The 27,612-nt window shown below is 42.8% G+C and overlaps 1 protein-coding gene and 1 non-coding gene across 2 annotated transcripts in view; one reads left to right on the forward strand and one right to left on the reverse strand.

Moving 5' to 3' along the window:
* VAT1L (vesicle amine transport 1 like) overlaps nt 1–27,612 on the reverse strand; it is a 147,735-nt gene that overhangs the window by 106,236 nt on the left and 13,887 nt on the right. The window contains exons 2-3 of the mRNA XM_004437090.3: nt 18,233–18,362; nt 13,812–14,027 (exon numbers count right to left, since the gene is read on the reverse strand). Coding sequence (XP_004437147.1) covers nt 13,812–14,027; nt 18,233–18,362 — 346 coding nt within the window. The remainder of the gene's footprint in view (nt 1–13,811; nt 14,028–18,232; nt 18,363–27,612) is intronic.
* Nucleotides 14,718–14,861, forward strand: LOC147913086 (small nucleolar RNA SNORA15). The gene has a single exon (XR_015549198.1). It is a non-coding gene; the product is annotated as a small nucleolar RNA SNORA15 (small nucleolar RNA).

Consider the following 27,612-nt stretch of genomic DNA (forward strand, 5'->3'; position numbering starts at 1 on the left):
GAAGGGGAGTCCAGGTCTCGGCATTGAACACAGCCATTTTCTCATCACGGGGATGGGCTCTAGAGAACAGGGCTCCTTTCAGCCGCTGCTCTTGAGGCTTAAAATAGTTGCCTTCCTTAATGCATTCCTGACTGGACGCATCTCTTAATCGCCTCAAATCCAGGATTTAAGCCTCACTAGTGTAATTAAGTCCCTGGAAGGTTTAGAACTTTCTGTGGGAGAACTCGGAGGTCCCTGGGAAGTAAGGATTGCCAGATAAAATGCGTATTTGCTAAATCTGGCAACCCTACTGGGACTGACCTTCTGTTGGGGTTTTGGAGAAGAGCGGAGTAATGTGCCCAAGCTGGATGACTTGGTGCAGACCCACTACCTCACCCTGCCCCATAAGCTTCACTCTTGCCCTCCCACTGCCTACCTGGTTTCTCAGAGACCAACACGACCCCATATACCATCGAAAAAGACAGCTAGTAGCGAGGTCGCTTCAATGCTCCCAAAATACGTGAGTGGGCAGAAGCAATGAGCAGATGGGTAGAGCTGTACCTGCTGTCTCCTCGTTTTCCAACCTTCCTTTGTGGTTTAAAACACAGGCTTTGAGAAAGACCCATCTGAGTGTGAATTCTACCTCCATCTTTGCCAAGCATGTGGCTTTGGATGACTGACTTTATTTCAGCAAGCCTCGATTTCCCAAGTCTCAAAATGGGCTGATGATAATAGTATATACCTCATAGGGTTGTTATGAGCATACATAAAATAATGAATGGAAGGCACTAGGCAGTATGCTTGTGAAAAATTAAGCATGGAAAATGTATATTTCCATGCTTAATTTTACATATATAATACATATACATATTATGTATATAAAATTCACAAAATTTGAAAAATTGTAATTTGAAAGATTTGAAAAATGACTGCTAGGTATTGTCTTGGAATTCATTCCTCCATCAGTTTATCCATTCAAAGAGGTATGAATGAAATTCAACTAGTGCAGCCGGGAGAGTGGAAGGGTCTTGTGAAGCCAACATTATAGGGGATCAGGGCCCCCATGATTTCTCCCTCCCTGCCTTTCTCAGCTGCCACCCCCTGCCCGTCTGCCTTGACCATACCCAACACCTGCAGCTCCATGTTTTGCTGGGGCTTTTGTGCCATGTTTCCTGGCAACCTGGAAAACTCCTATTTATCCTTAAGAATTCTGCTGGCATATCACCCTTCCCCCATAAAGAATTAATCACTCTTTCTCCCAAATTACTTCCATTGCTTCCATTAGTGCAGACTCCACACTCTGCTACACATTTTTAGCTGCTTGTTGGTCTCCTCCAGAGAACACACAGTCCTCCCAATGCAAGGACTGTGTCTTATGCATCTTGATCTTGGCAGGGCACTGTCCAGGGCCAGGCCAGAGTGGGCACCCGTATATATGACTATTCCAACTGACCCTCAGGTTCATTCAGCCCCAGGAAGAGTTTTCAAAGTTTCTCCTTGGAAAGCAGTGACCAGCCTGATTTTGAAAGCCCCTGGTAGCTTCTCCTGATAGATACAGTTTGGGTACCACTGTGGCTTTCACAAAAAGAAGAGTCCTGACTTGTCCTCGCATTAGTTGAGACTCCTATTTTGACACCACATCCCAACCCCACGCTGAGCTCAGGACCGTCATGTCCAGAGGAAGCAGCCTCAGGGCGCTTCCAATCACCAAGGAAGTCCTCCTTTTCCTCTCCTTGTCAGAACAATGAAGCCCCAGCTCTAAAAAGCAGGGTGTCCAGGAGACAGGCCGACAGCTTGATGGAACTTTCTGTCAGCTCTCTGACATGCAGGGCACTCCTGCACACCCGACACGGTCTGAATGTGGCCTGGACATTTATGAGAGAGGACAGGAGATAGCAGCTTATCCCTCCACTGCCCCAGTCAGTGGGGGTGACGGTCTGTCATGTGCAACGGGTCAAGAGGAGGGAATACAAGTGGACGCTCCTGCCTGATGTTAGAGCTACAAAGAAGCATTTAGAAATGCTCATGGAAAACGTGTGGTTGTATACGAAGCATTTGATTTCATGTTAACTTTTAAATCCACACAGCTTGCTTAAGGTTTGAGACCGGAGTTATTGCAATCCCAGTTTAACCTGAAGATGGACAGAGCCAAAAACAAAAAAATCAAAAACAAGCATGCTGATGTAATTTGAATATCTGCCTCCTTAAATCCAGGCTGGACAGCCTGACAACATCATTTCTAATAGTTCAATTAAAAATTGCTCAGTGCGTACTATGTGCCAGACCCTCTGCTGATTACTTGATATACATTAAATGATAAACTCGTTTGTAAAATGAGAAAACTGAGACTTAGGAAGGTTAAGAAATGTGCCCAGGTCATGCCATCAGCAAAGAGCAGGGCCAGGATTTGAACCCACATCTGCCATGGTCAGAGCTCTAACCACTGCACTCTACTACCACACAAGAAACATATTCCTTACTAAGAGGCTATATGAACAACCTCTCTGTATATTTTCTCCTGGTATACAAAACTGAATGCCTGTTCCAGTCTGAACAACACGGACATAAATGCCAGGCAAATTTTACGGACATAAAATAAAAAATGAAACCGAGGAGGATAAATAGCATCCTATGTATCCAAATACTACTTCTGGGTAGTTGTTCTTGTCATTTTAAACTAAAGTGTATCACTAACACTCTCCGGCTATTGACTTCAGGGTCCAGCAAGAAGCCAACCCCTCCACCAGCTGGGCAGGCAGCCAGACAGGCCGGACATCAGAAAAGCTCAAAAGTGGACGAGTTCACAGGTTTGGAATAAGAGATTTTGACACAACCATTCCACTGTGACACAAATGTGTGCCATTTCGTGAGGACTTCCCTGCTCACTTCCCTCACCCACAATAAGCTGGGTCGCCCTTCTGCTTTTATTAGCAAACACTAAAATGTGTACAAGATACACGTTCTATTCTATTACCTGTTATTTCTGAGGTAGGGCATGATTCAGACACAATCATGGGCACCATTTACTGCATGCTCCCTCGGAGCTGGCACTGTGCTGCGGATTCTATATATTACCTCATTAACGGCACAACAGCCTTGGGAGGGTGGTGCTATTATGCCAGTTTTACACACAAGGAAATTGAGACAGAGAGAGATTAAGCAACTTGGTGAAGATCATCCAGTGAGATGCTAAAGCTGGGAAGCAAATACAGGTTGGTCTGATTTCACAGACTCTTAACTTCTAGGCCAGAATAAACATAATCTAGCATATACTAATATAAGAGGATTGAAATGAATAACAATACATTCCTTAAATCGATACTTAATGTTTATTACATATTACAAAGCACTATCACAAAAAGACAGTGATATCTAATTTTAGGTGAACCTCTTCTGAGTGTCAGGCTCTGTTCTAAGTGCTCTGTGTCTGGTTCTCAAACTCCAACGTGCACTGGAGTCTCCCAGTGGGAGACTGTTAAAACACAGATTGTTGGCTCCACCGCAGAGTTTCTGACTCTGTAGTAGGTCTGGGGTGAGGCCCAAGAACTTGCATTTCTAACAAGTTCCTAGGTGATGCTGATGGTCCAGGGACCACACTTTGGAAAACACTGCTCTATATGAATTAACTCACTGAACACTCACATCAACGCTTTAATCCTCATTAAGAAGATGAGGAAACCGAGGTCCTGAGAGGTTGGGTAACTTGACCAAATAAAGGGAAATACACCTTCATATTTGAGCTTCTCTTCTTTAAGCTGAGCCCAGAATAACTTTACTTCTCTCTCCTTGACACTGCCAGCAAATCCAACCACAGGGTCTAAAGCCCAGAGTCCAGTTTACCCAGCTCAGGGCCATGCTGTGAAGTTATTCTCACGTTTCGGCTGGCATAGATCTTGGGTTTATTAATACCGAGGGAAGCCCAAATGGGTTAGGAAGAAACAAGTATTCACCAGCTCCCTTGTCCACCCACTTATTCAACTCATTAGCATTGATTAGCTTCTTCTGGGCACTCAGCAGAGTTCTAGACAACAGGGGGGATTCTCAGAAAGGAGAGGATAAGCTTCCTGAACTAAGTGAGCGTAGGGCTGTGGAGCAAAGTCTAAATGAGCGCCATTGATGGGGAATTGGACTGATGGATCTGGTAGGCAAGCGGGTTTACACGAGCTACAGATATCAGGCATGACAATCATAATGGTGATCACACTAATTGTCGTAGGCCAAGTTCCCTAGATATGACTTTGAGTGGAGATCTGCATGCAGGGTGTTTATTGGGGAGTGCTCAATACAGACTGAGAAACAGACAGAAAGAAAGATAGATGAAGAGAGAGAGATCCAGGCAAAGAGAGATGAGAGACAGAGGGAAGGAGGGAAGGAGGGAAGGAGAGAAAGAGAGAGAGAAAGAAATTATGACTAAGTTTGGTGGGTGTAAGTGGGGAAGGATGGGAGGCAGGGTGGAAGAAGACTCCAGCTTGTGTGAGGGAAAGGTGGGGTTCAAATTTCCTCTCCATATCCTATCAGAGTTGAGGAGCTCAAGCACACTTTTAACAGAGGGTGAGTGAGGGGTACTGTTGAGTTTATCATGGAGAGAGCTGCAGGATGGACACGATCAAAGTGACCAGTGACCAGCTTGGGGGGTAGGGTACCCAGAGCCATAGCTGACAGCCTCGTGGGTGCTCGTGAGAACAGATGAGGCTGCTTCTTGCTCTGCATCTCACTCTTTGCCAACTGAACTGATTTTTCATCTTAATAAGGGCAATAATATTCTGAAAAGCAACTGTGGCCTTTCGGTTGTGTTGCTGGGGATGTCGATGGGTCCCTGGGGTCATATAAACTCAGCAAAGACTAACCTGTGTGTTTGGGGGCTGGAACTAGAGAGCTAAATTTTCCTTAAAATCATATTATGTCTTATGTGTTTGAGGAATATGATGTTTGGAAGGGGGCTTGGGTGACAACTCCACTAAGCCATGAGAACGTTGAGCAGCCGCTGTTGGGGAAGATACACACGGGGAGCTGAGATTGGCTTTATCTGCCCCTTGCTCCAAGTTTCAACAACCAGCCGCCAGTTGACTGTCCCTATTTGTTGTTCTCTTGCTTCTGGCTATAAATGTCAGGGTACCGTTGAGTAATAGTTCCTAATCAGATAGTGATAATAGTAATGTGATGACAATAATAATAGTAATAATAGCGGCTGATACTTGAGTTTTCTATGTGCTGGACAGCATGCTAAGCCCATTATATCATCCTCTTTTAAAACACCATATAAAAACTATGAGATAGGCATTATATTCATTTTTACAGATGAAGAAACAAGGTCCAAGGAAGTTAAAGTACTCGTTCAAGGCCTCTCGCCTGGAAAATGGAGAAGCTAGGATGAAAACCAGCTCTGACTCTGGAATCTGGGCCCTTAAGTTCCATACTATCTCCACAACTTAAAAGCTGCCTTTTGGGCCTCTTTCTTTCTCCTTTCCCTTTCTTCCTTCATTCCCTCTACAAATATTTATCAAGCAACACCAATGTGCCAGGCACTGGGCTCAGTGCTCAGGGTACAGGGATAAAGAGATTGCACCATCCTTGCCTTCATGGACATGGCAGCCTGGGGCTTAATTCCAGCTGGATGGTTAACATCAAGGGCAGCTCCAGGGCCGGCCCTGTGGCTTAGCAGTTAAGTGCGTGTGCTCCGCTACTGGCGGCCTGGGTTTGGATCCCGGGCGCGCACTGACACACTGCTTCTCCAGCCATGCTGAGGCTGCATCCCACATACAGCAACTAGAAGGATGTGCAACTATGACATACAACTGTCTACTGGGGCTTTGGGGAAAAAAAAGAAGGAGGATTGGCAATAGATGTTAGCTCAGAGCCGGTCTTCCTCAGCAAAAAAGAGGAAGATTAGCATGGATGTTAGCTCAGGGCTGATCTTCCTCACAAAAAAAAAAAGGCGGGGGGGAGGCAGCTCCAGCGCTGAATCTGCCTGACTCCTTGAGAAGTTGGCTGTGTCAATGGAAGATGCTCCCCTCTTCCTGAGGATACCTCAGCTCCTGGGGAAGAAAGCCCACCAACAAAACCCATGGAGAGGAATCCATTCCAGCTCACTCTAAGCAGAAGCAGGGCTTCTCTCAGCACTGCCTTCCTGTCAGCACAGCCCAGTACTTAAAGACATAAGCTCAGTATTCAAGGAGACCCTAGTGCACACGCCAGCTCTTCCTTTTCATAGCTGTGTGACCTGAAGCGAGTTACTTAACCACTCTGTGTCTCAGTTTCCTCTGTTAAAATGAGGATGTAACAGTATCTACCTCATAGACAGCGTATGGAAATTACTGGGATCAATCTATTTTAGCTCTTATCCCTTCATGGACTGAATACATATATATATATTTACATATTCAACTAATATTGAGTGAATGAATCTTCTCTCAGAGAGCAAATTTAACCTTTATAATATTTATGATAAAGATAGTTTCTTCGACCCAGTCATGATTTTACTATAAAGGAGTTAAAAGCAACTAGAATCAAGATCAAGTGAGGCTTTTGCAGATATAGACATAGCTTGGAAGAAGTGCTTTTAGATATATTTTTTCTCAACCTAAGGCATATTGCCGACTTGTGAAGAGTCCAGGCACTGGCTGCCAACATGAGAGGTTTCCAGAAGCAGGGAGATGGGGCCTTGCTCCAATGACACGTCTCTGAAGCATCTTTGACATTTAGGAAGGCGGGGGGGCCTGTTTCTCAGGAATAGCAGTTACAGAATGAGGGTCTTAATCATACCAATGAGTCCTCAGGCCACAGCCCTTCCTGCTGACGCCGAGATGCAGTTAATCCACGTCTCTTCGATTATTCATGAAGATATGATAGAGCCACTTTGTTCTGTTTAAATTTTCAGAGGTTCTGTTTCCTATCATTGCAGGCCCCTGGGGACCAGGAGGTCTTGATATACTGAAGTCCCCCTTATCCAGGACACATGCGGGGCAGGCAGAAGGAATGAGGGGAGGTGCAGATGTTTCTGTGCTGTGGTATAGCGCCAAGGGCACTGGATTGGGAGTTCACGGCCCTGGATATTTGAGTTCAAATTTGATCCCTCCTCGTAATTAACACTGCAGCCTTGGAAATAACACTGAACCTCTTACCCTGGGAAATTATAATAGCTAAATTTCACTGGGTGTTTGTCATGTGCCAAGCACTGCTCCAAGTTCACAAGTACCACCCAAGGCTGGCACTAATATCACCCCACTCTACAAATGAGGAAACTGAGTGTTGGAGTGGTTGGGAGGGTGGAACGGCCACGTCCTATCCAACAGGGAGGGTTGCTATGAGGGCTCAGTGAATAACATCTTCAAAGAGTCTAGTACAGCTAGTGTTTGACACAAGTTGCTGTCTGTCTTTGTTTCCTTCCCGCTCTGAGATCTCATGCATGTGCTGCTAGTTGGGGTGCTGAAGGCTGCAGACTGAGATAGCTGGGCCATGAGATGATGGAGGGGGTGATGGGTAGACCACGAAAAGGGGGCCTCAGTCAACTAATAATGCACACCAGACACAGACCAAAAATCTGGGAAGAATATTCAGAATGTGGGATGGCACGAACAAGGGCACCAAAAACTGCTTAATAGATTGAAATTTACAAGATCACTAGGAACGATTTTTTGTTTCTGGGATTAACTCAATGACGCGGCCTGCCTTAGCTCAGCAAATAAATTTTCTAGACTATAGGAAAATGGCTTGCAACAGCTTTTTGATTCAGAAATGTTTACTGTGTTTATTACATGGCGGAAAACAGGCACAGAAAGAATAAGACCCGGTTGCTCTGATGGAGGGGTTTATAGGTTGGAGGAGGGGATAAGATGAGCAAACCAACAATTAATAACAATATTGATGACAGCTAACACTTACTTTATGCCTGGTCCTATGTTAAGTGCTTCCTAAGCATCAGCTCAGCTAACATGCATAGAAACCCTCTGAGGAATAAATGTACCGTTATTATTCTCATTATGTGAATGGGGAAACTGAGAAGTTGAGTAGCTTGCCCTAAGGGGTGGGCTTTGGACATAGACTGTCTGCCTCCAGGACCCATGCCTTAGCCATTATCCTTAGAGAGCAGAGGGAGAACGGGGTGCAGCCTGGAGATGCAGAGAGGCCGGATGCCCTGTGTGTGCAGTAAAGGAAATGCTAGCTGCCGTAACAGGTAATCCCTGGAATCTCAGGAATTAAGATAACAGAAGTTTCTTTTTTCCCTCTGCACATATAAAGTCTAAACGACAGTGTGGCAGGGACAGGACAGGGGGTGAAAGTGCAGTTAGTGAGGGTCCTGGGCAGGTGGAGGCTGCCATCTTTAACATGTGCTCCCAGGTCAACTTGGACATCTGCCAGGAAACCGGGAAGAGAGAGAGCATGGAGGACCTCACAGGAAAGGGCAGGCCTGGATGTGATGTGCATCACATGGCCTCTGCTACGTCCCACTGGTTCAAGCTCAGGGGCGTGGCCCCAGCTAGCTGCAAGGGCAGGGGGTGGGGAAGGTAGCTTAACGATGCAGTCCTCGGATGCACAGCCACTTAGCAGCAGCAACTCTATCTGCAGAAGGAGAGCACGGAGCTTGGTGAGCAGCCGTCCTCGGCCACACACCTACGGAAGCTGCAAGTCCTTTTGTATTACTGAAAGCAGAGGAATAGGCGGAAGTGGCCAGAGAGAGCGAGAGACAAGGCCCAGATGACGAGGGCCATGACTGCCAGGAAGCTAAGGAGATCAAACATTATCTTCACAACAACGGGAGTCTCTGTCCATTCTAAGCAAGGAGTGACAGAGCAGATTGGTGTGTCAGGAAAGCCACTCTGGCTGCAAGTAAAGAGCTGACTTGAGAGAGAGGAAACTGGGCAGGAAGCCAGCAAACGGGTGCTGCAGTCATCTGGGTGAGATTTACTGGGGCCAGAAGTAAAATAGCAGTAGATGGGACAGGGAGAGGCAGGTAGAGATAAGAAATGTCCTACTGTCTGGAATTCTTTATCTGAGAGCCTACCTAACACCCCTCTCTGCTTCCCACGAAAGCCCAGCTCACCACCACTTCTCATGAATGCCCTACCCTCCCCCTCCAGCTCTACCTCCACTCTCGTCCAATTTACCTGCTTATCATCCTCAGATTGGAGCGCAGATGCCACTTCCTTGGAGAAGCCTTCCCTGATATCATCCCCTGCCTCTACCCCAGGTCAGTTTCCTATTATAAGCCTCATATTAGCTTGTATCTCCCTTTCATAGCACTCTGCAAAGTTATTCATGTGATTATTGGATTTATATGCCCACTTTTGATTTATAGGGCTTCTCTTTGAAAGAAGAAAATCCGTCATATTCTCTATTGAACTCCTAGTGCCTAATTCAGTGTCTTGAACAGAGTAGGCCCTCAATAGATATGTGTTGGATTAGTGAATGAATAAAGGAATGAATCACAGGATTTGGAAACTCATAGCATGTTGGAGAAGAGCTAACCATGGGTCTTAGGTTGCTGGCTTGAGTAGCTGGGCAGATGTTGGTGCCTTTCATGATCAACGATGGTTTTATTTTCAACAAAATGTTCTTATATATAGTGATTTTGCAGATGGTAGTGTTTTTTCTGATGAAATAAATGACTATCCAATATGTCCAAATCCTCCAACACACTGAGGATGCCTACTCACCCCAGGCTGTCACAGTTTACTGTAAAAATGATGTATGGTTAATCAGTCATTCTGGGAGGGTCACCTGCACACGTGCCCATATAGAAGGTGGGGGAGCCTCATGATGCCCCCTCTATAAATCCTGCCCCCTCTTCTGTGGTTTCTCCTTTGCAGTGATTTGAATGAATCACCGGGGAAAATGCCCCATCCATAATGAATAGAATTTAATAACTGAGTGGTAGCCACTTAACTCTGTCTGAAAGTTTAGTTCTGCTTTCCTTTCCAAGATCTTTGGCCATCTCAGGCTGCTACTCTCTCTGTTCAGAAGAGATGATGAAAAAGGTGAATGGAGAGCATCAAATGCCAGACCCAGATGCAAATAACCACACAGTAACAGTAATGTTACTCTCCAGAAATTGAGCACATCCCCAATCAAGATGCTCAAAGTCCTGGCAGCTTGTTAAGTGGGATTGGCAGTAAAACCCTCATCCTGAAGTTCCTGACATGAGCCCCACTCAGTTGCTTATTTTGTTACTTTTCCTTTAAGGAAGTGTCAGCCCATTTTCAACCAGGTTCTAAAGATACAATTAGGGACACTACTCTCTCAGACCACGTGGTTGTGCTATTGTCAGAGGAAGACAATATCTTCAAAGATATGAAGTGCAGTGTAGACACTTGGGCAATTCTAACGAGAAAGTAACTTGCTCTGGATCAAATTATTTTCCAATACTAGATAAGTTTCCTTCAAAATTACAGTTTAGGCTGGCATTTGTTACATTCTGTCTGTAAATTCTCCATCCTAGCCTTTGATAAAAATCAGACATAAGTTTTGGTGCCATTAGAAATGCACATTTTATTTTAACTTAATTTAGGAAACTTTATCCTAATTAGATTATATCTTTTTTGTCATCTCATCAACATCAAGTTAGGAAACATGTACCTGGACCGGCCTTTTGGCTCTTTAAAATGTCTCCAGTTAGCAATGGGTAGAGATGGAGTAAATGTTTGCTAAACGAATGAATAAATAAAGGAATGATTTGGGTTCTCCCAACATCTGGATTGTCAAGTGGAAAGGGAATAAGTTTTGGAATCAGCCAGATTAGGGTATGAATCCTAGTTCTGCTACTTGCTACCTGGTTTTCTTCAGGCCTCTGTGGGGTCTCCACCCTGAAAAGGGAGGCAGACCAAGGAAAATGGCTGTATTAATTTCCTACTGCTGCTGTAACAAACTACCACAAACTTAGAGGCTCAAAAAAAAACCCAACACAGATTTATTCTATTACAGTTCTGAAGATCAGAAGTCCAAAATGGGTTTCACCAGGTGAAAATCAAGGTGTTAGCAGGGCTGTGTTCCTTCTGGAGGCTCCAGGGGAGAATCCATTTCCTTGTCTCTTCCAGGTTCTAGATGCCGCCCACATTCCTTGGCTCATGGTCTCTTCCTCCGTCATCAAAGCCAGCAGTATAGCATCTTAAAATCTCTTTCTGACTCTTCTGCCTCCCTCTTCCATCTTTAAGGACTCTTGTGATTACACTGGGACCACCTGCATAATCCAGGATAATCTCTCCATCTCAAGGTCCTTACCTTAATCACATTTGCAAAATTCCTTTTGTTGTGTAAGGTAACATACTCACAGGTGCCAGGGATTAGGACATGGACGTCTCTGGGGGGCCATTATCTGCCTACCACAGCAATCATGCAGCCAGTGGCTGCAATTATCAGATTTGTCCAACAGTGATGGGAAGCACCTCCATCCCTCTGCAGGGTGTCATAGATAAAGCATAAAACGGTGTCCCCCAGAGAGCTCCTCCCACCATGAGAACAGTGGCTGGTTCCTTCTCAATAGGAATCAAGTTCTGCCTGGGAGTGACTCACTGGTCTTTCCACTGTGGGGCAGTGGAATGGTCTGGGCTCTCCTTAGGACTCCTTAGTTTTTATAAGACAGTGTCAACTCCAGCTCAGCTTGGTTGACTGTTCACATACATGAATGTGCACTTGGCCAATAGTCTTTCCTCTAATGGTAACCTTGAACTCAGTGCTGCACACTACCTATGAAATCTTGGTTGGGAGAAACACTATTCAAGGAGACCCACTCACCTGAGAGATGAGCACTCCAAACATACCTTTAAACTGTCCACAGATTAAACCAGACCACAACCATTTGGCCCCAGGATATTTGCTTTCACTAAATTTTGCTTCACTTTGGTGCTATTAGACTACATTAGGGGCACACCATAAGAAAAAGCATCACAGAAATAGTTGAATTTACTATAACAATTTTGTTGAGGATGTTCATTGCATGTCAGCATACATTTCTTATAAAAAACCTCAGAGAAATATTTCCCCGGTCTCAAAACCCAGTACTAGTTATGGTTTTCCCTAGTAACTGGTTTGTTTCCATCAAATGAACACCAGCTCACACAGCTGACCGTTTTTCTCTATGTTCACTCACTGTTAGGAAGCTAAGAGCCAAGACTGTTGTCCATCTTCAATGAAGCTTTAGCACATCACAGCCTGCCGTATGTGCACCAACTTATTCTCCTACCATCATGGTCTCTTTTCCCCATTTCCTCCATCTGTTTCACATTTTAGTTCTTATGTTGTAGTGTCCCTAAACCCAGAATAAGGCATGGTAAAAACGTTCGCTATTTCCCAAGATGTTTTTTTCTCTTTTGTGAGACACATGCCCTTGATACATTTCTCTTTGTTCCAGGAACAAACTCAAATGAAAAAAAAAATAAAAGCATGAAGTGAAACATCACCAGTGCCAATGTTTAAAGACTGACTCTCGGCAGGACTGAGGTTAGCACCATAGTAAAGACAGGCGCTTATGCTGAAATATGAAAACAAATCTCTAACACTTTGTATGCCGAGCACACTCAGATCGTAAATGCCAGCCTTCTAAATGGATTGCTTGCTCTTAGCAGATTCACTGACACTGAAATCCATTTCTTTTCTAGGGGATGTTTAACTTTTATTATATCTTTACTCATGGTCAAAAGACATTGGCATATTTGCTAAAGTGATTAAAGATATTCCTCTTAAGGCATTTCTAAAGGTTTACGTTTCTCGGCCTTCACGTTTTTGTACGTGAGCTTGCCTTGGAAAGGAAAAACACAAATGTGTTTTACGCTATGTACAGTTTTGATAGTTTTAGAAAGCCAAGATTTAAAAAAAAAATCAATGTTAGCAGAACCTCCAGTGAAAACATCTTCAAGATAGACCCAACCATAAGAGTTCATCTCTGAGTTCATCAAACCACAGAATCACCAACACTGAGAACCTCTCAAATCCTGCTAGGTGGTGTATCAGGACCTTCTCTTTTTAATCTCTATACCCATAGAGTCCAGAACATAGTATGTGTTCAATAAATACTTGTTGAATTAATGAGTAATACCTCTCAGAAAGATTAGAGTTCTACTCTAACCTCAGTAGACCATGACAGGATTATGGTCTTGATCACCTTGTTCCTTGATCCTTGATCGACAGGATCGCCTTGCCATGTGGCAGGAGGGCAATGTGTACTGAATGACTGGCACTGAGACACATCCAAACCATGGAGGAAATTTCTGCCATCCCTGAACTCCAGAGCAGCAATTTTTATTTCCATTGTTTTTCCCCTTGTCAAAGACACACCTGACATGACATTTGCATGTGCCACCACTCTCATGGGTGTGCTTAGGTTTATGAGTAATTCCCATTGTGCTAGTACAATCTCCATCTACCTCGCTCCCACTCAAGAAAATATATCAGAACACAAATGCATAAGGATGTTATTAATATGGGAACAATCTCAAATCTATGGCAATTTATTGAAAAAGTAAATCATCTGCCATTTTGGTGTTTCAGTTAATATTAGTAGTACATTACTTAAGAGGCATCTCACAATGATTGAAATAACAGTTCATTGTGGCACCAAGACTGAGAATGCTTCTCGACGGCAACCATCTCTGAGACCCCCTAAGTCCTAGTACGCCATCTTGGAGACCTTTCCAAACTCCAGAGAAACCATCTCTGAGGCTCACCCTAACCCCATTGCAATCATCTATATGAGCTCCGCCTTCCATGTGAGCTTCACCAGAACTGTAGAGATCACCCTGCTAATGGACATAGCTCACATAGGAATCTCACTGTCAACTGTGTGTCACTCCACTTTCACCATTATGACTTTGAGGAAGAGGACTCACAAGCAGCCAACTTACCACGCCGCCACCGGCCGAGTGCACGAGCACAGACATCCCCTCCCGGAGGTTGGCAACTTCAAAGAGCATCATGTAGGCTGTGACGAAGTTCATGGGGAATGCAGCAGCCTCGGAGAAGCTCATGTCATCTGGGATCTTGTAGACAAATTCCACTGGCGTGCAGACCACCTCTGCCCAGGCGTTGTAATTGACAAAGGCCATGACACGGTCCCCGATCTGGGGATAGGGAAGCACAGGGTTAGTAGAGGTTTCCTAATCTTTTTTGAGGGATTTATCAAATACTCTTAAGAATCTGAAAACTATAGATTCCTTCCCAGAAAAAAAGCCCCAAACCCTCAACTATGCACACCGTTACCTGCCTCCCAATTTCAAGGCATTTGTGGATACACTGAAGGCCATCTATGAAAACTTCCTGGGGCCATGGAAGCCAGGTTTTCTACTTCTCTTCTCAAGCGTAAATATACAATGTGCCTCACATCACACACTGCAGAACGTTAGGTCATTTTACCGACTCAACCTCTCATCTAATCTCTCTGTTTTGGAGCTGAGGAAAACTGAACCACAAGGCAGGTTAAAGGGGCAGGGCCAGGAGTAAAATCTACTCTCACTTGTTCTCTGCCACCCTATATGGATTGGCTGCCAGGCTAGTTCACTACGGTGTCTGCATCAAAGGTTAGCATTGGATTACCATCGCCATGGATGTGAAATGTGGTGCATCAGAGGAGCCATGTAAATCTAAGTGCAGGAGACTGAACAAGAGCGATCAGGCTTAAAGAGAAATAGGAGAATGCCACTGCGTGCGACGAACGACAACTAACATTTATTGGACACATATTATACGGCAGGCATTGTCCTAAGGGTGTCACATGTTTTAGCCCATCTAATCCTTACAAACACTCTCTAAAGGCATGGCCGAATACTGTATTCTTTTTAGCAGGAGTTTACACAGCCAGACACCATGCAGAAACAAGAGCAGTCTTCCCTTTAAAGTGGTTATGATGGTACGCTGTGATTTTCATAGCATATTATTACTAACGGGAAATAACAAATAAGTGAACTAATAGTAACAGTTTGCATGAGCTGCCAAGTGCCAGTTAAATTGAACCATTCTGCTATTTGATGTTAGTCGTTTGTACTATGACTATCAAATGCAATATACAAATTTCTGTGGTCATAGGGAGTTCTCAATAAATTAATGGGCTTTCATATATGTGTGTTTTAGTTTATACAGTCATGCACCACATAATGATGCTTCGGTCAACAATGGATCACGTATATGACAGCGGTCCATAAGATTAGTACTATACAGCCTAGGTGTGATGTAGGCTATACCATCTAGGTTTGTGTAAGTACACTCTATGATGTTTGCACAACGACAAAATCACCTAACGCATTTCTCAGAACGTATCCCCACTGTTAAGCATTGCATGACTGTATATATTTTTATAATTGATTCTCCTGTTTTATTTTCTTTGTAGCTTAGTATTTCTCTTCTACCCCTATCCAACAACGACAACAAAAGCCTCCCAAGAGATGGGTTCTGTGAGAGCCCCATGTTAAAGAAGAATGATTATAGATTTTATAGACATTTAAATGGAGGCAAAGAGAGATTAGAGCACATGCCCAAGGTCATGTAGCTAGAGAGTAGCTGGGCCAGGATTTGAATCTAGGCAGGCTGACTTCAGATACAAATAATTAATTCATTACACCTGAGATAAGTGCTACAAAGAAGACATAAAGTTATAGAAGGGTGTACAGCAGAGGAACCTACCAAGTCTGGGAATATTAGTTTAGCTCTTTAAGACTCAGTTTTCTTAGCTCTAAAATGGGTATAATGTTAGGAAAGAGTTTCTATGAAGATTAAATACTATAATGTGCGTGCAGTGCAGTTGGGACGATGCCTGTAAAATGAGGAAAGAGCAATCAAAGTTAATTCTTAAAAAGAACACATTGGTTCCTCAGCTCATGGAATTCACAGTTTAATGATCAAAAGCTAAATATAGACCCATTATCTTTCATGAAGCATAAGGGATAGCTGTCTAACGAAGAAACTGATGGAAAAGAGAGGCTGTCCCACCAGCAGTGAGTGTCCCAAACCCTGGAAGTGTTGAAGACCAAATGATGAATGTTGGGAATATCATCTTAAATGCAGTGGCTTGGACCAGAGGATAACTAAGGTCTAACACTGGCACCCTTTTTTGCACAGAATCATGAAAACCCAAAGATACACAATATCACAGAGTATCTATCTGATGGCCTCCAGTGTCAACACAGAGCGTATAAAGAGTATTTCAACCACTGTGACAGTGATGGTCATAGCCATCACAGCAGGGCTGACTGCTCTGGGTCTCTCATGTAGCTTCACTCCATCTTTTCCATTTCGTTATCAAAATGGCAGAACGAGCTAAGCCATCAGATCAGCCCCAGTCTCAGAGTCTGGAGGTAGGCAACTTTTTTTTTAATATCCACTTCACCTCATTATTTGATACTGCCAAGAAAAAGAAATTAGTTCTGGGCAAGTGAGCCCAGATTATTCCTTCACTGCTTCGCCTCTGGCGACAACTTTCAAGCCTCCCTTGCAACTGATCAACTAAGACAGCTACTCAGTGTGCTGCCGCATGGAATTCCATCTTCAACATGATTGAAAATATTAAGTCAAAATTATAGAGAGAATATTAGTATTGGTTTTCTCCCAAATCACACCCTGACTGGAAACCTGAGATGGCTTCATGTGTTTGTGCAGCTGAAAGTCATTGGAGGGGAGTGGGGGTGAAGGCTAGGTTTGACAATAAGCAAGCCAGGGCTCACTGGCAGAAGAAAGATCATATATAAGGGAAAATATATATAATCAAGCATAGTAAGTCCTCACTCTAAACCAAGGCCAACAACATCCCTATCTACTGTTATATTCCAAAGTAATTGGTGATTTATCCAATTCTCAGGATTAATAGAGTGAGCAGTATGGTCTTTTCCTCTGGGACCACGTGGAGGAGTGACCAGCAGATAATATTTCTTATGTGCAGCACTTTCAGGGAGAGAATGTAGCAGCAGTGGTGCTGCCTCTGGTTATATTGCCTACCTGGGGACAGAAAACGTAAAGTCGTGTGAAAGAAAAGAAAAAGCTCATTTACTTTTTCTTTCTCCTCATTTTTCTGCTATGTTATCTGGAAACCATTACCAAAAGACTGATGAGTGGGGTGAGATTTCCAGACATTCACCATAATGAACTTGGATCATACTGATATTTTCAGTATATTGAGGCTCAGATTGCACTGAGACCGAGCAGCAGGCTCAAATTCAATTCCAAGGGCATGATGGCATTGCATTTTATAGGATTTTTCTTCCTGCATTTAGTATTGCAGCATTTGCAGGTGGGGAGCAGGAGTAAAGGTCCTGCGATTGTAGGTTCACCTACTACTTACTACCTTTCTGACCCCTTGGAAAATTAGTGAACGCTTCTGAACCTCATCTCTATGGGGACAATAACAATTGCTACCTCGCAGGGTTGCAGTGAGGCTGAAAAAAGATAACTTGCCCATGTTTCTGGTTATGGGGGATTCTCAAATGTTGCTCCATCCATTTCCCTGGGGAAGCACTTCGTTATGAGTGAGAGCTCTTGTACCTGATTTCCATGATTTTTTCTCACTCCAAACTACTACAATTTCGTGTGATTGATTTGCCCCCAGTTTTTCAGTTTTTATAGACTGAATTCTATTTGATTTGCATTATAATGGTAGGAAGGGTCATATATCTTTTCAGCAATTAAAAAATTTTTTATTATGGAGATTTTGAACATGTAAAAAAGTAATCAAAATGATATAGTAACTCTTTTTATCCATTTCACTACTCCCAAAGCCATCAATCCATGACCAATTCGGTCCCATCGTCGGGTACCTCTACCTTTGGCTTTAAAATCTTTATCTAAAAACGCCACTTCCCCAATGTCTGAAATAATGATTTATAAGGGATCACTTAAATGCATTAGTTAAGTAGATATTTAAAGGAACCAAATTATAAAATACAGAGGCTATTTCTTCCCAACTTTTGTGTTTTGTAATTGATTTTTGAGCCTGTGGTGATGGGAAAATGGGAGCCATGGGTGAAGGGAGGGGATGTATACACTTAGTTAATTCAAGGCCAAATTCTCTTATTAATAGCTGTATAACATGAATACAGGGGATGATAAGATTTCCTCCAGCCACTTCACCAGACTTCTGCCAGGAGCAACCAAGATGGTACACAGAAAGGCATGAGACACTTGGAAAGTTTTATCCTTTATAGGCATTGTTAACAAAGCCAAATAATAAGACAACAATAATAATACACATCATAGATTATTTCAAATATTTTTTGCATAACCTTTTTTATCTCAATGGATTCCAGATAAACATTATTCTATCAGTCAGAAGTCAAAACATTACCTCGTATCCCTTCACGCTGTCCCCCAGAGCTTCAACAATCCCAGAACACTCAAATCCTGGCACCAGGGGCGTCTTGGGAGGGTTGTCAATATTCCCTTGTCGCACCATCAAGTCAATGAAGTTCAAACCACTGTGAATGGCAAATATGAAAAGAGAGAAATTCAAAATGAGATCCAAAAGAAAGCACTGGCCTGGCTTTTCTTTTCTTCCATTCCCTTTTCGTCCTTCTCTCCCTCCCTTGATTTCTCTCTCCTTTCTTTCTTCTTTTCTTTTTTTTCCTTTCTGCCAAAGTGTGCCTAACAGCAACATCACTTAGCTAGATGTCATCATTAAAGCAAAACTCAATTATCTCTACAGACAAGAAACGCTTTCCTGGTAGTTAAAATAGCAGTGGCAGAGTTTACACTCTAATTCAAAAGATAGCCCATTGTCCTCTCTCAGAACCTGCTTACTCATGTTTAAAAACACAGATTCACTAGCCTGGTCCTTAGCGATTCTAGCACTTAATCAAGGGTAAAAAATATACTAGGAAGAAGTTATAAGAAGACACATGGACAGCAGCCAGACAAAATGGCCATCAGCCAATCTATGAGAAAGACAGAAAGACTTGTAATTTAAATTAATTTAAATTAGGAAGACCTAATTTAAAAGATCTCAGAACAACTGTCACACCTCAATCACCACACAAACTTATACCCACACTGTGCCACCAATAGCACCCATAGTGGTGAATATGAGCCATGGAGAGACTATGTAATGTCCAGCTGGGGGTGGGGGACTCGAAGAAGAGAGATCAAAGGGATGGCCCAATGTTTATGGGAATACTGGAGGGTTTGTTTCAAAAAGCTTAGTTATAAACCAATGTAACTTCAATTCAAAAATAAAATTAAAAGCAACCAAAAAAATCTTAGTTATCTCTGGATGAGAGAAGTTATTAGGTATTTTCTGTTAACATGTTACTTTTGAAATAACAAAGTTATCATTAAAATATATCAAAGTCATAGCCACGGAAAACCATACCCTTGACTCTAATGATGCTGCCAATGCGCCAAACTGGTATTTTTTAGAGCCACTCTTGGGAATTGTATTTTACACCCATTTACTAATCAAATGAGAAAACACATCCCACTGAACATATATTTTTTTTCCACCAGACGTGGTTCTAATGTACTTCCTGTTTTCAGAAGCCACCATCTAAAAATGACTCAGGTTATAGAAACAAAACTCCTCGGTCTGGCCCAAGGCTCATTAGCATCTGGTCACAGCTCCTTTTCCAACCAAGATGACTTGAACTATTTCTGAAGCACAGCTTGTCCATTTCTCCTTTGGCCTCTCTGGAGCCAAGGAAGCATCTAACTCCACCTATATCCCCTGGTCTCAACTCATCAATCTCATCCACAGAGAATGGATATTGGTGAGGAGGATGACTTCCTTGAAAAGTGGGTTCAAGAGTCACCACCTTCTCAAGGTTTTCTTGGCCACAAATCAGGCAAGTTTCACATATTGCCCCCACTGAAGTATCTCTAATGGGCGCCCTCCTTGAAGGCAGCTGTGTGCCTCATATTTCTTTGCCTCCAGAGTGCCTGGCATGCATCAGGCCCACAGCAACATAGTAGGTACTCAAGTAACATCTGCTGTATGAAGGAATATTCATGAATATTCAGAAATATGTGCTGCCAGCTTGAGTACTAACTCCTTTTAAAAAGCAGCCAAGGAATGCTCAGAGTAATGGACATGTTTCTGAAATGTATGTGTAGAGTTCCAAAGGTCCTACTTTGATGGTTAATAGTTCTTAGGGTCATTTATTAACCAAAATGTTCTCCAATAACATGGCCAGTTTCTTAAGAACTTGGGGAGACCTGGGCACAAATCCCAATTCCACTTCTTTCACCTATATCACCCTGGGTAAGTTATTTAACCTGTCTAAGCCTCCATTTCCTCATCTGTCAAGTGGAAGTTGAGATAGTACCTATCTCACAGGGTTGTCATGAAAATTAATGAGAGTTGAGAACATAAGCTTGCTGCCAGGTACATAGTAGGTACTCAATAAATGTTAGCCTTTAAATTTGGCCTCTTCTGTTGAGAAGGCAGAAGTGTGCAATACATTTTAGGAGGACTCCCATTAAACAAGGCTTAAAAATGGTTTCAGAGCTGAAAGGGGAAAACATCAGCTATCTATAAGCTTCACTTATGTGAAATAGCCCATTTTCCAATACAACCAAATAAATAAAGCATCACTGTATAACAATAAAATGAATTTCTACATCGCAAATCAAACACTCCATGTCATTTCACGCATATTTTAGCTCACTGTGTTTTCCTTTGTGTGAAAACCTATGATTTCCCAAGACCCTGATGGAGAAATGCCAGAAGAAATTACTTGACAGTTCTGTAAACATGCCAGCTCCCTGGAGAAGGCTTCATTCTAGAAGCTTGTTACGCTGCTCAATAGGGCTGCCTTCAATCTCCATCCAGCAAGAAGTAGGCCTGATGATTGTAAACTGAGAGCCAGCTACTCCATTCCAGAAAAAAGGGCTAAGACTGACTCTGTAAAAGCCTATAGCATGCCATTTCCTCCATGAGGCATGCAGTGATTCCATCAGGGTCATGGAGAATGCCACCCATCTTCAGGAAGGAACTGTGAGGCAGGTATATCCCAGGGGATGGAGGATGGGTCAGTGTTGTTTATCTCAACACAAAGAGGTGGTGGACAGTTGATGACAGAGCACCTTTTCATATTGTACCAGACCTGTTTCATGGTGCCTGCCCACGCACCTCCTCTTGAGATGGACATAGCTAGCACTTACTAAGAGTTCAATTTGTAGCAGGAATTGTGCTAAGTGCTTTACTTTTGTTATTTAAGACGCCTTATTTATTTATGTTATTATGTTATTTATAACTCCCGTGAGGTATGAACTCTCATACCCATTTTTCAGATGAGGAAACTGAGACTCAGCAAGATTAAGTAACTTGCTTAAGGTCACATCTTTAGAAACTGTCAAAGTCAGGATTCAAATTCAAGCAAAGTCTAGAACTGGAGCCCTTACACATGACACTCTAGCACCTCTTTATGGGAACTTCTCCACCCACCGCCCTTGCTGAAACGGGCATGTCCAAGGCGCCCTGTTTATAACTTCTTATCTCTTTGACAGTTGATTGCACTAGTGGTGGATCCAAGGTTGGAAGAGTGGCCATTCATTATCTAAGCAGGAACCCATTCCTTAGTATGAAATAAATGAGCTGCTACAAGAACTGGATGTTCTTTCAAAAACTATGAATGGGAACAGGCAGTAAAGGAACAACTTTGAAAGAATGTCAAAAGATAGAACTCAGCTTGATGGACCTAGATGACCTGTGCCTTGGGGAAGCATAAATGAAAAAGCCAGTTGGTAGGGAAATTAAAAGAAAAAAAAAAAAACACAAAGAGCAGCAGAGTCCACCCAACAGCCTGCACCAGGGTGGGCTTTACAAGCTTCACTGCTGAGTTACCGAGATGGGAATGTCCAGGCTCTACACTTGGTGAGGCCCAGGCCCAGCCCCAGTGTGCCTCCTGCTCTCTGATTTCCAAGAGCGCCCTTGTTACTTGACACATGTCTTTATAATAGAACCTCTTTGCTTAGGCTCCGTATGTGGTCTCTGTCACATGAAACCAAAAGATACAAACTAAAACAAATACCATAATCAATGACCCTAAATCACCCACTGGACAGACATTATTGACCTCAATTTTTTCAGAGAAAACTAATAACATTGTTTAAAGATAATAAGTTATTTGCTCAAGGCCACACAGTAAATGGTGAAGCCATGGACTTAAACTTGGGTCTAACGCTTTTTTTCCATCATAACGGGAAAAAACAGGGGTATATCAAGCTATACATCTTCATAATTATGGTTTCCAGTGTTCTCTGAGATAACTTGATTTTCACCTGGAAATTTTTTTGGGGGGTGGCAATGACTGTGCCTGATGACTCAGGCCCGCATAGAGGATAATCTTCAGATGCCTCTCTTACCTAATTTTTATGTGGCTCTTAAACATTTGAGATCATTGCAAAAAAACAGTACTGGAAATTGCTTGACATAATGTTCTGCTAAGTAATGCTATTCTTCTCCAAGACTGGTATAATTTTAATAAATAAGACTTTTATTTCTTCTTCCCATACTAAATTATTAGTCACAGCCTAGGTTTAAAGGGTTATTACTGAGACATAGCATCCTGAAGGAATGACGGCAGAGGTTTGAGAAAGGGACCCTGAGAAACTCAAAACACAGGTTGAGGGATGTGATAGAAGATACAGGGAAATTTGAGAACAGTCTCCTTAAATAATAACACTTTCTTTCTTTTTTTTTTTATATCTTTGGTTTATTAATTCCATAGTCAAAGTTTTTTGGTATTTTTTGTTTGTTGGCTTTGTTTTGTATTTTTGGTGAGGAAGATTGGCCCTGAGCTAACATCTGTTGCCAATCTTCCTCTTTTTGCTAGAGGAAGATTGTCGTTGAGCTAACATCTGTGGCAGTCTTCCTCTGTTTTGTATGTGGGATGCCACCACAACATGGCTTGATGAGCAGTGCACAGGTCTACGCCCAGGGTCCGAACCTGCAAACCCCGGGCTGCCGAAGCGGAGCGTGCGAACTTAACCACTATGCCACCCAGCTGGCCCCTAACAACACTTTCATATATTTATTCAGCATAGTGCAGTTTACAATGTGCTTTCATACACGTCTCATTCTACCTTGTAACAACACCAGAAAGGCAAGAAATGCAGATATTATTATTCCCATTAAATAGATGCGACATTGAGACTCAGGTAAGAAAACTGACTTGCCAAAGACAATACAATTCGTACATGGCAGAGCTGAGACTTGAATCGAGGTCTTCAAACTCCTTGCTTATTGTATACCCCATGACACCATTAAATCTCAAATGCAAGTAAATCAAATGTTACTAAAATCAATAATTTCAAGATTCAGGGACAAGAAGACTAACACAAAATGGTGAGAGGAAACAGATGCAGGGTGCATGGGTTCCAGCTCCTGCACTGCCCTCAGTGAGCTGTCGGACCCTGGCTGAGTCTCCAAAGCCCTCCCCAGCTCTCATACTCTGTTTGCTTGATGGTCCTTTATCCTGTGGGCTCTATTTAAAATATTATCAAAATCAAAGCTTAGGTAGAGAGGGAGAGATGCTTGGTGGTCTCGGTAAAAGACACTGACTTGGGATACTTAGATTCTATCTAGAAGCTGAAGGAAGGCAAGCTAGCCTTGGCCTCTACACTTTATTTTCTGTTATCCTTAAGTGATGGATGTCAACCCTGTAAAGTCTCATGAGAGATGTTTAGCTGTCTCCATTTTGTGTTCTAGTAGTCACTCTACTAGAGTCTACTAGAGTCATCATCACCCAAGATGATGATGCTACATGTTAGGTACATGGTATGGGCCATTTTAATCTCCATTTTGTGCAAGAGGAAGGGGAGGCCTAGAGAAAATAAAGTACCTTGTCCAAATAGACACCAGAACTGGGATATGAGCCCTTTTTGTATGACTTCCAAGCTTGAGTTTTTGACTGCTAGGCTGTCATTCTGCTACCTATAAACCATGGTAGGCTGCTGTGTATTCTTGTCCCCAAAGTTCATTGTTTGGGATCTGTTAATTTCTTTTGGATCTGCTAATGATATCAAATGAAGACACCAATGATTTCTTAAAGGATACCACTAAGTGGATGATGGAAGACTCAGCCCAGCAATAGTTTATTAATTTTCCAATTTGAGATAAAATTGGCCCAATGAAGCGTTGAGCAAAGAAGAGACAAGTAGATATGGAAAAAGTCTTTTATTCTCCAGGTGAAAGGAGGGCAGGGGTTGTTCATATGAAAGGATTTTAGATCTCTTGCCATCTTGATCCTTCCTCAGGTTGTCAGTATCTTCAGCATTGACCATGGGAATCCAAACATCGTCAGACCATTACACAAAGAAGTATGAGGAAAATCTCCCTCTTCCAGCAGCCTACTTATCTGTTGATGCAGATCTATCGAGTGCCATCATATCTTTTGATCTCACACTCAATAGAAATCCCAAGTCTTGTCCCATCATTGGTTTAATTAAGAGATAGCTGACCAAAGAAATAACCTTCAGAAACACATTGTTTTACTTACTGAAGTGATATTGTTGAGCACATCATTGCTTACAATATACATATATTTCTTCATGAAGACAGAGGAATTTCCCTCAAATCTCAGCACAAGGACTGGTTGTATGGCTCTTACAGGCTCACTACAGTGTATAACTGATTATATTTCTTTCTTTGCTTTGGCTATTAGGAAGTTCCGAGCCAAATTTGTAGCACCCTTCCCCACAAACTGCAGGGCTTTATACATTCATTCTCTACATCATCCTAATGCTCAACTTCATCTTAACTTACTGAATGCTTTGGAGTTCCCATTTTAAAAAATCTTAAACTCTATTACAGTGGTTCTCAAACTTTATTGTGCATCAAAATTCTCAGGAGGGCTTGTTAAAACATAGATTGCTGGGCCCCATGCCTGAGTTTCTGACCCAGTAGGTCTGGGGTGAGGTCCAAGAATTGGAATTTCTCACAAGTTTCCAGGTGATGTTGCTCTGCTGATCTGGGGACAACTCGTAGAGAATTACTGCTGTATCATTTCTTTTAAAGCTGTTTCAAGAGCTTTTTGGAATGAGGCAAGGTAAAAATTAATAGACGATGATTAAACAGATAAGAAAATGAAAAGCTCTGTCATTGTCCTCTAGGGCAGTTGAATTTTTTGATCGTAGTCCAAAGGATTATATTTACCCTTGTTAAATGTGGTTTTATTAGATTAGGTTCATCATTCCAATTTGCCTGGCTCTTTCTTGGATCCTAATTCTTGCATCCAAAAACTTGGCTCTTCCTCCTGAATTTGTATCCTCTGAAATGTGGTTATCATGCCATTGACTTCTATGTCCAAATTGCTGATAAAAATATTGGATAGGCTGTCACATTCCTGATTACTAAGGGTACATGTGAAGACCAGGAAAGATGTCATGAAGGGAATTTAAAACACAGGACTAGCTGACGTGTTTTAAGTCTCTTCAAATCATGAGCTTTTATGATTCTACAAACTATTTCCAAGACACATTGAATTCATAGGTAACAAGTACTCAGTAAAGACCATGAGGCCTCACTCTTTGCGGGCGATGGCAGTTAATCCCCCTGACCCCTTAGCAGTAATTGCTGCCCACAGGGGGCGCAGCCTGACAGAGCCTCTAGTTCAATCATTTTCTGGATGCATGTCAAGATCATCATGGTGTTTATTTTTTTGCTTTTGTTTTTTCCCTAAATATGCACATCCTGGCCCCAGCTCTGAGAATCTCTTTAGCCCAGGCACACACTCTCATGTGCCATTAGGATTGAGAAAAACTTCTCTAGTAGCCCAATGTCACCATTCCCACGAAGAACGTCCAAGAAGAGATGGACCCTTTCTGAGAAGGGTTCTCACATAGGACTTTGTGATGGTTGGAGCGGCTCCCAAGAAGGTAATAGACATGTAGAAACCCCCATTCTAATTTCTCTGATGATGGGGATGGGAAGAAAAGGTATTATTTGTGGCTAGTAGTTGTAATAGATAACACTTATGGGGTGCTTACTATGTATCAGGCATCATGCTAAGTGTTTCATAAGCATGATATCATTTAATTTTTACAACAACCATAACAATGCTAAGAAATAAACGATATTACCCACATTCTACAGACTACAAAACCGAGGCACATTGAGATTCACAAAGTCAAAGTGTGAAAGCAAGCAAGGTGACTCCAGAGGCTGTGCTCTTGACTACTGTACTTTGCTCTCCTTTTGAGAGACCATCACTCAGTTTTCCTACTTACAAAGAGGAGACTTCTCAACTCATCTGTCACACTGAGCACTCGCTATATACTAAGTACTGGATATCCAAAGTTAACGGAGGTCTCAAAAGTCTCATGGGGAAACAAAATCATAAAAGCTGATTACAATACAGTGTGACAAGTGGTTTTTATAAAAGTGTAGGCAGAGTGCTCACACAGCCATCAGATGCGCTAACACACAAGATAACCGTGAAGTTAAAACATTGACCCCCAGAAAGGTTTTCCCAAAGAATTGTTCTAGTGGTCCTCTGCAATCACCAAGGCTAAATTTAAATCCTTACCTTTAGCTTTCTGGCTGCTCCTCCAGTGGGGTGCTTGACCTCCTTGAGCCTCAGTCTTCTCATCTCAAAAACGGGATAATAAGATGGTCACCCTGTGGGGTGTTGGTGTGGATTACATGTGACAGTACATGTAAAACAGAGTGGCTAACACACAGTAAGTGCTCAGGAAGTGCAGGCTGTTATCATTGTCAGCACCACCACCACCACCATCACCATCATCATCACTATCATAGGAAGAAGGTGTCATAGGTCAGGTTCCCTGGGAAGCAGACTCTGAGACTGAGATTTGCATGCAGGAGGTCTGAGAGGGAGGGCTCTAGGGAACAACACCTGGATGGGGTTGAGGGAAGCCGGATTGGGTAGAGGGAGAAGTTGAACACTGACATAGTAACCAAAATGTCTCAATTCATCCATGGAAAGTTCCGGAGCTAGAATGGTCCCTCAAGTCATCATGAATCAAGGCAAGGGGATGGGACATTTGTACCCTGGCATCAACTAGTCATCAGAAGAGAGCTGCCCCCAGGTAGGGGGTGCAACCTTGGGCAAGGATGCTGCCTTCAGCTGAGAGCCATTCCTCAAGAGGAACGCAGCTGGGAGCTGCCAGCAGCCACCACTCCCGGTAGCTGGGGGAACGAGTGCCTGGGTCCCGAAAGGGAGTTCTGGGTGATGCACCCCAGTATCCCCTACAATAGGGTTGTGTGATCCCTTCTTTGGATTTGTTCCCTCGTGGTCACAGAGCAGTTGTCACTGATGGTAAATATTTATAGAGCTCATTTGCACAGTGGTCCCTGAGGAGGAAAGGTCTAGGGGATCTTATAACTAATGCTGGGAAGGCAGGAAAGAGAATTAGATCTTTAAAATGGGACCTGAAAGAATGAGACGAAAGGAAAAATGGAGGAAGTGAAGAGATCAAAGAACCAAGGAAGGGTCAGAGACTAAGAAAAAAGAGAAGGATCAAGGCAGATGAACTGTCAAAATATATGCGGAATTGTTAAATTGCTTGGGAAAATCCATGAAAAGTAGTAGTTCGGGGCTTTCTATATTTCTGTGGGAAGTTGGAGAATACAGAATGCTGGAGAAGACCTGGACATAAGGAGAACACTGTCAAATTCCAAAGGAGAAGTTTGGAATTCCCTCAGCTTGGTGGGCATCAATGACCCAGCATCCATGGCAGCCCCTGCCAGCTCTAATTGGAGCAAGCAGGTCT

Source organism: Ceratotherium simum, chromosome 30 (genome assembly GCF_057802395.1).
Source record: "Ceratotherium simum simum isolate JZ-2026a chromosome 30, ASM5780239v1, whole genome shotgun sequence".
Classification (NCBI taxonomy): domain Eukaryota; kingdom Metazoa; phylum Chordata; class Mammalia; order Perissodactyla; family Rhinocerotidae; genus Ceratotherium; species Ceratotherium simum.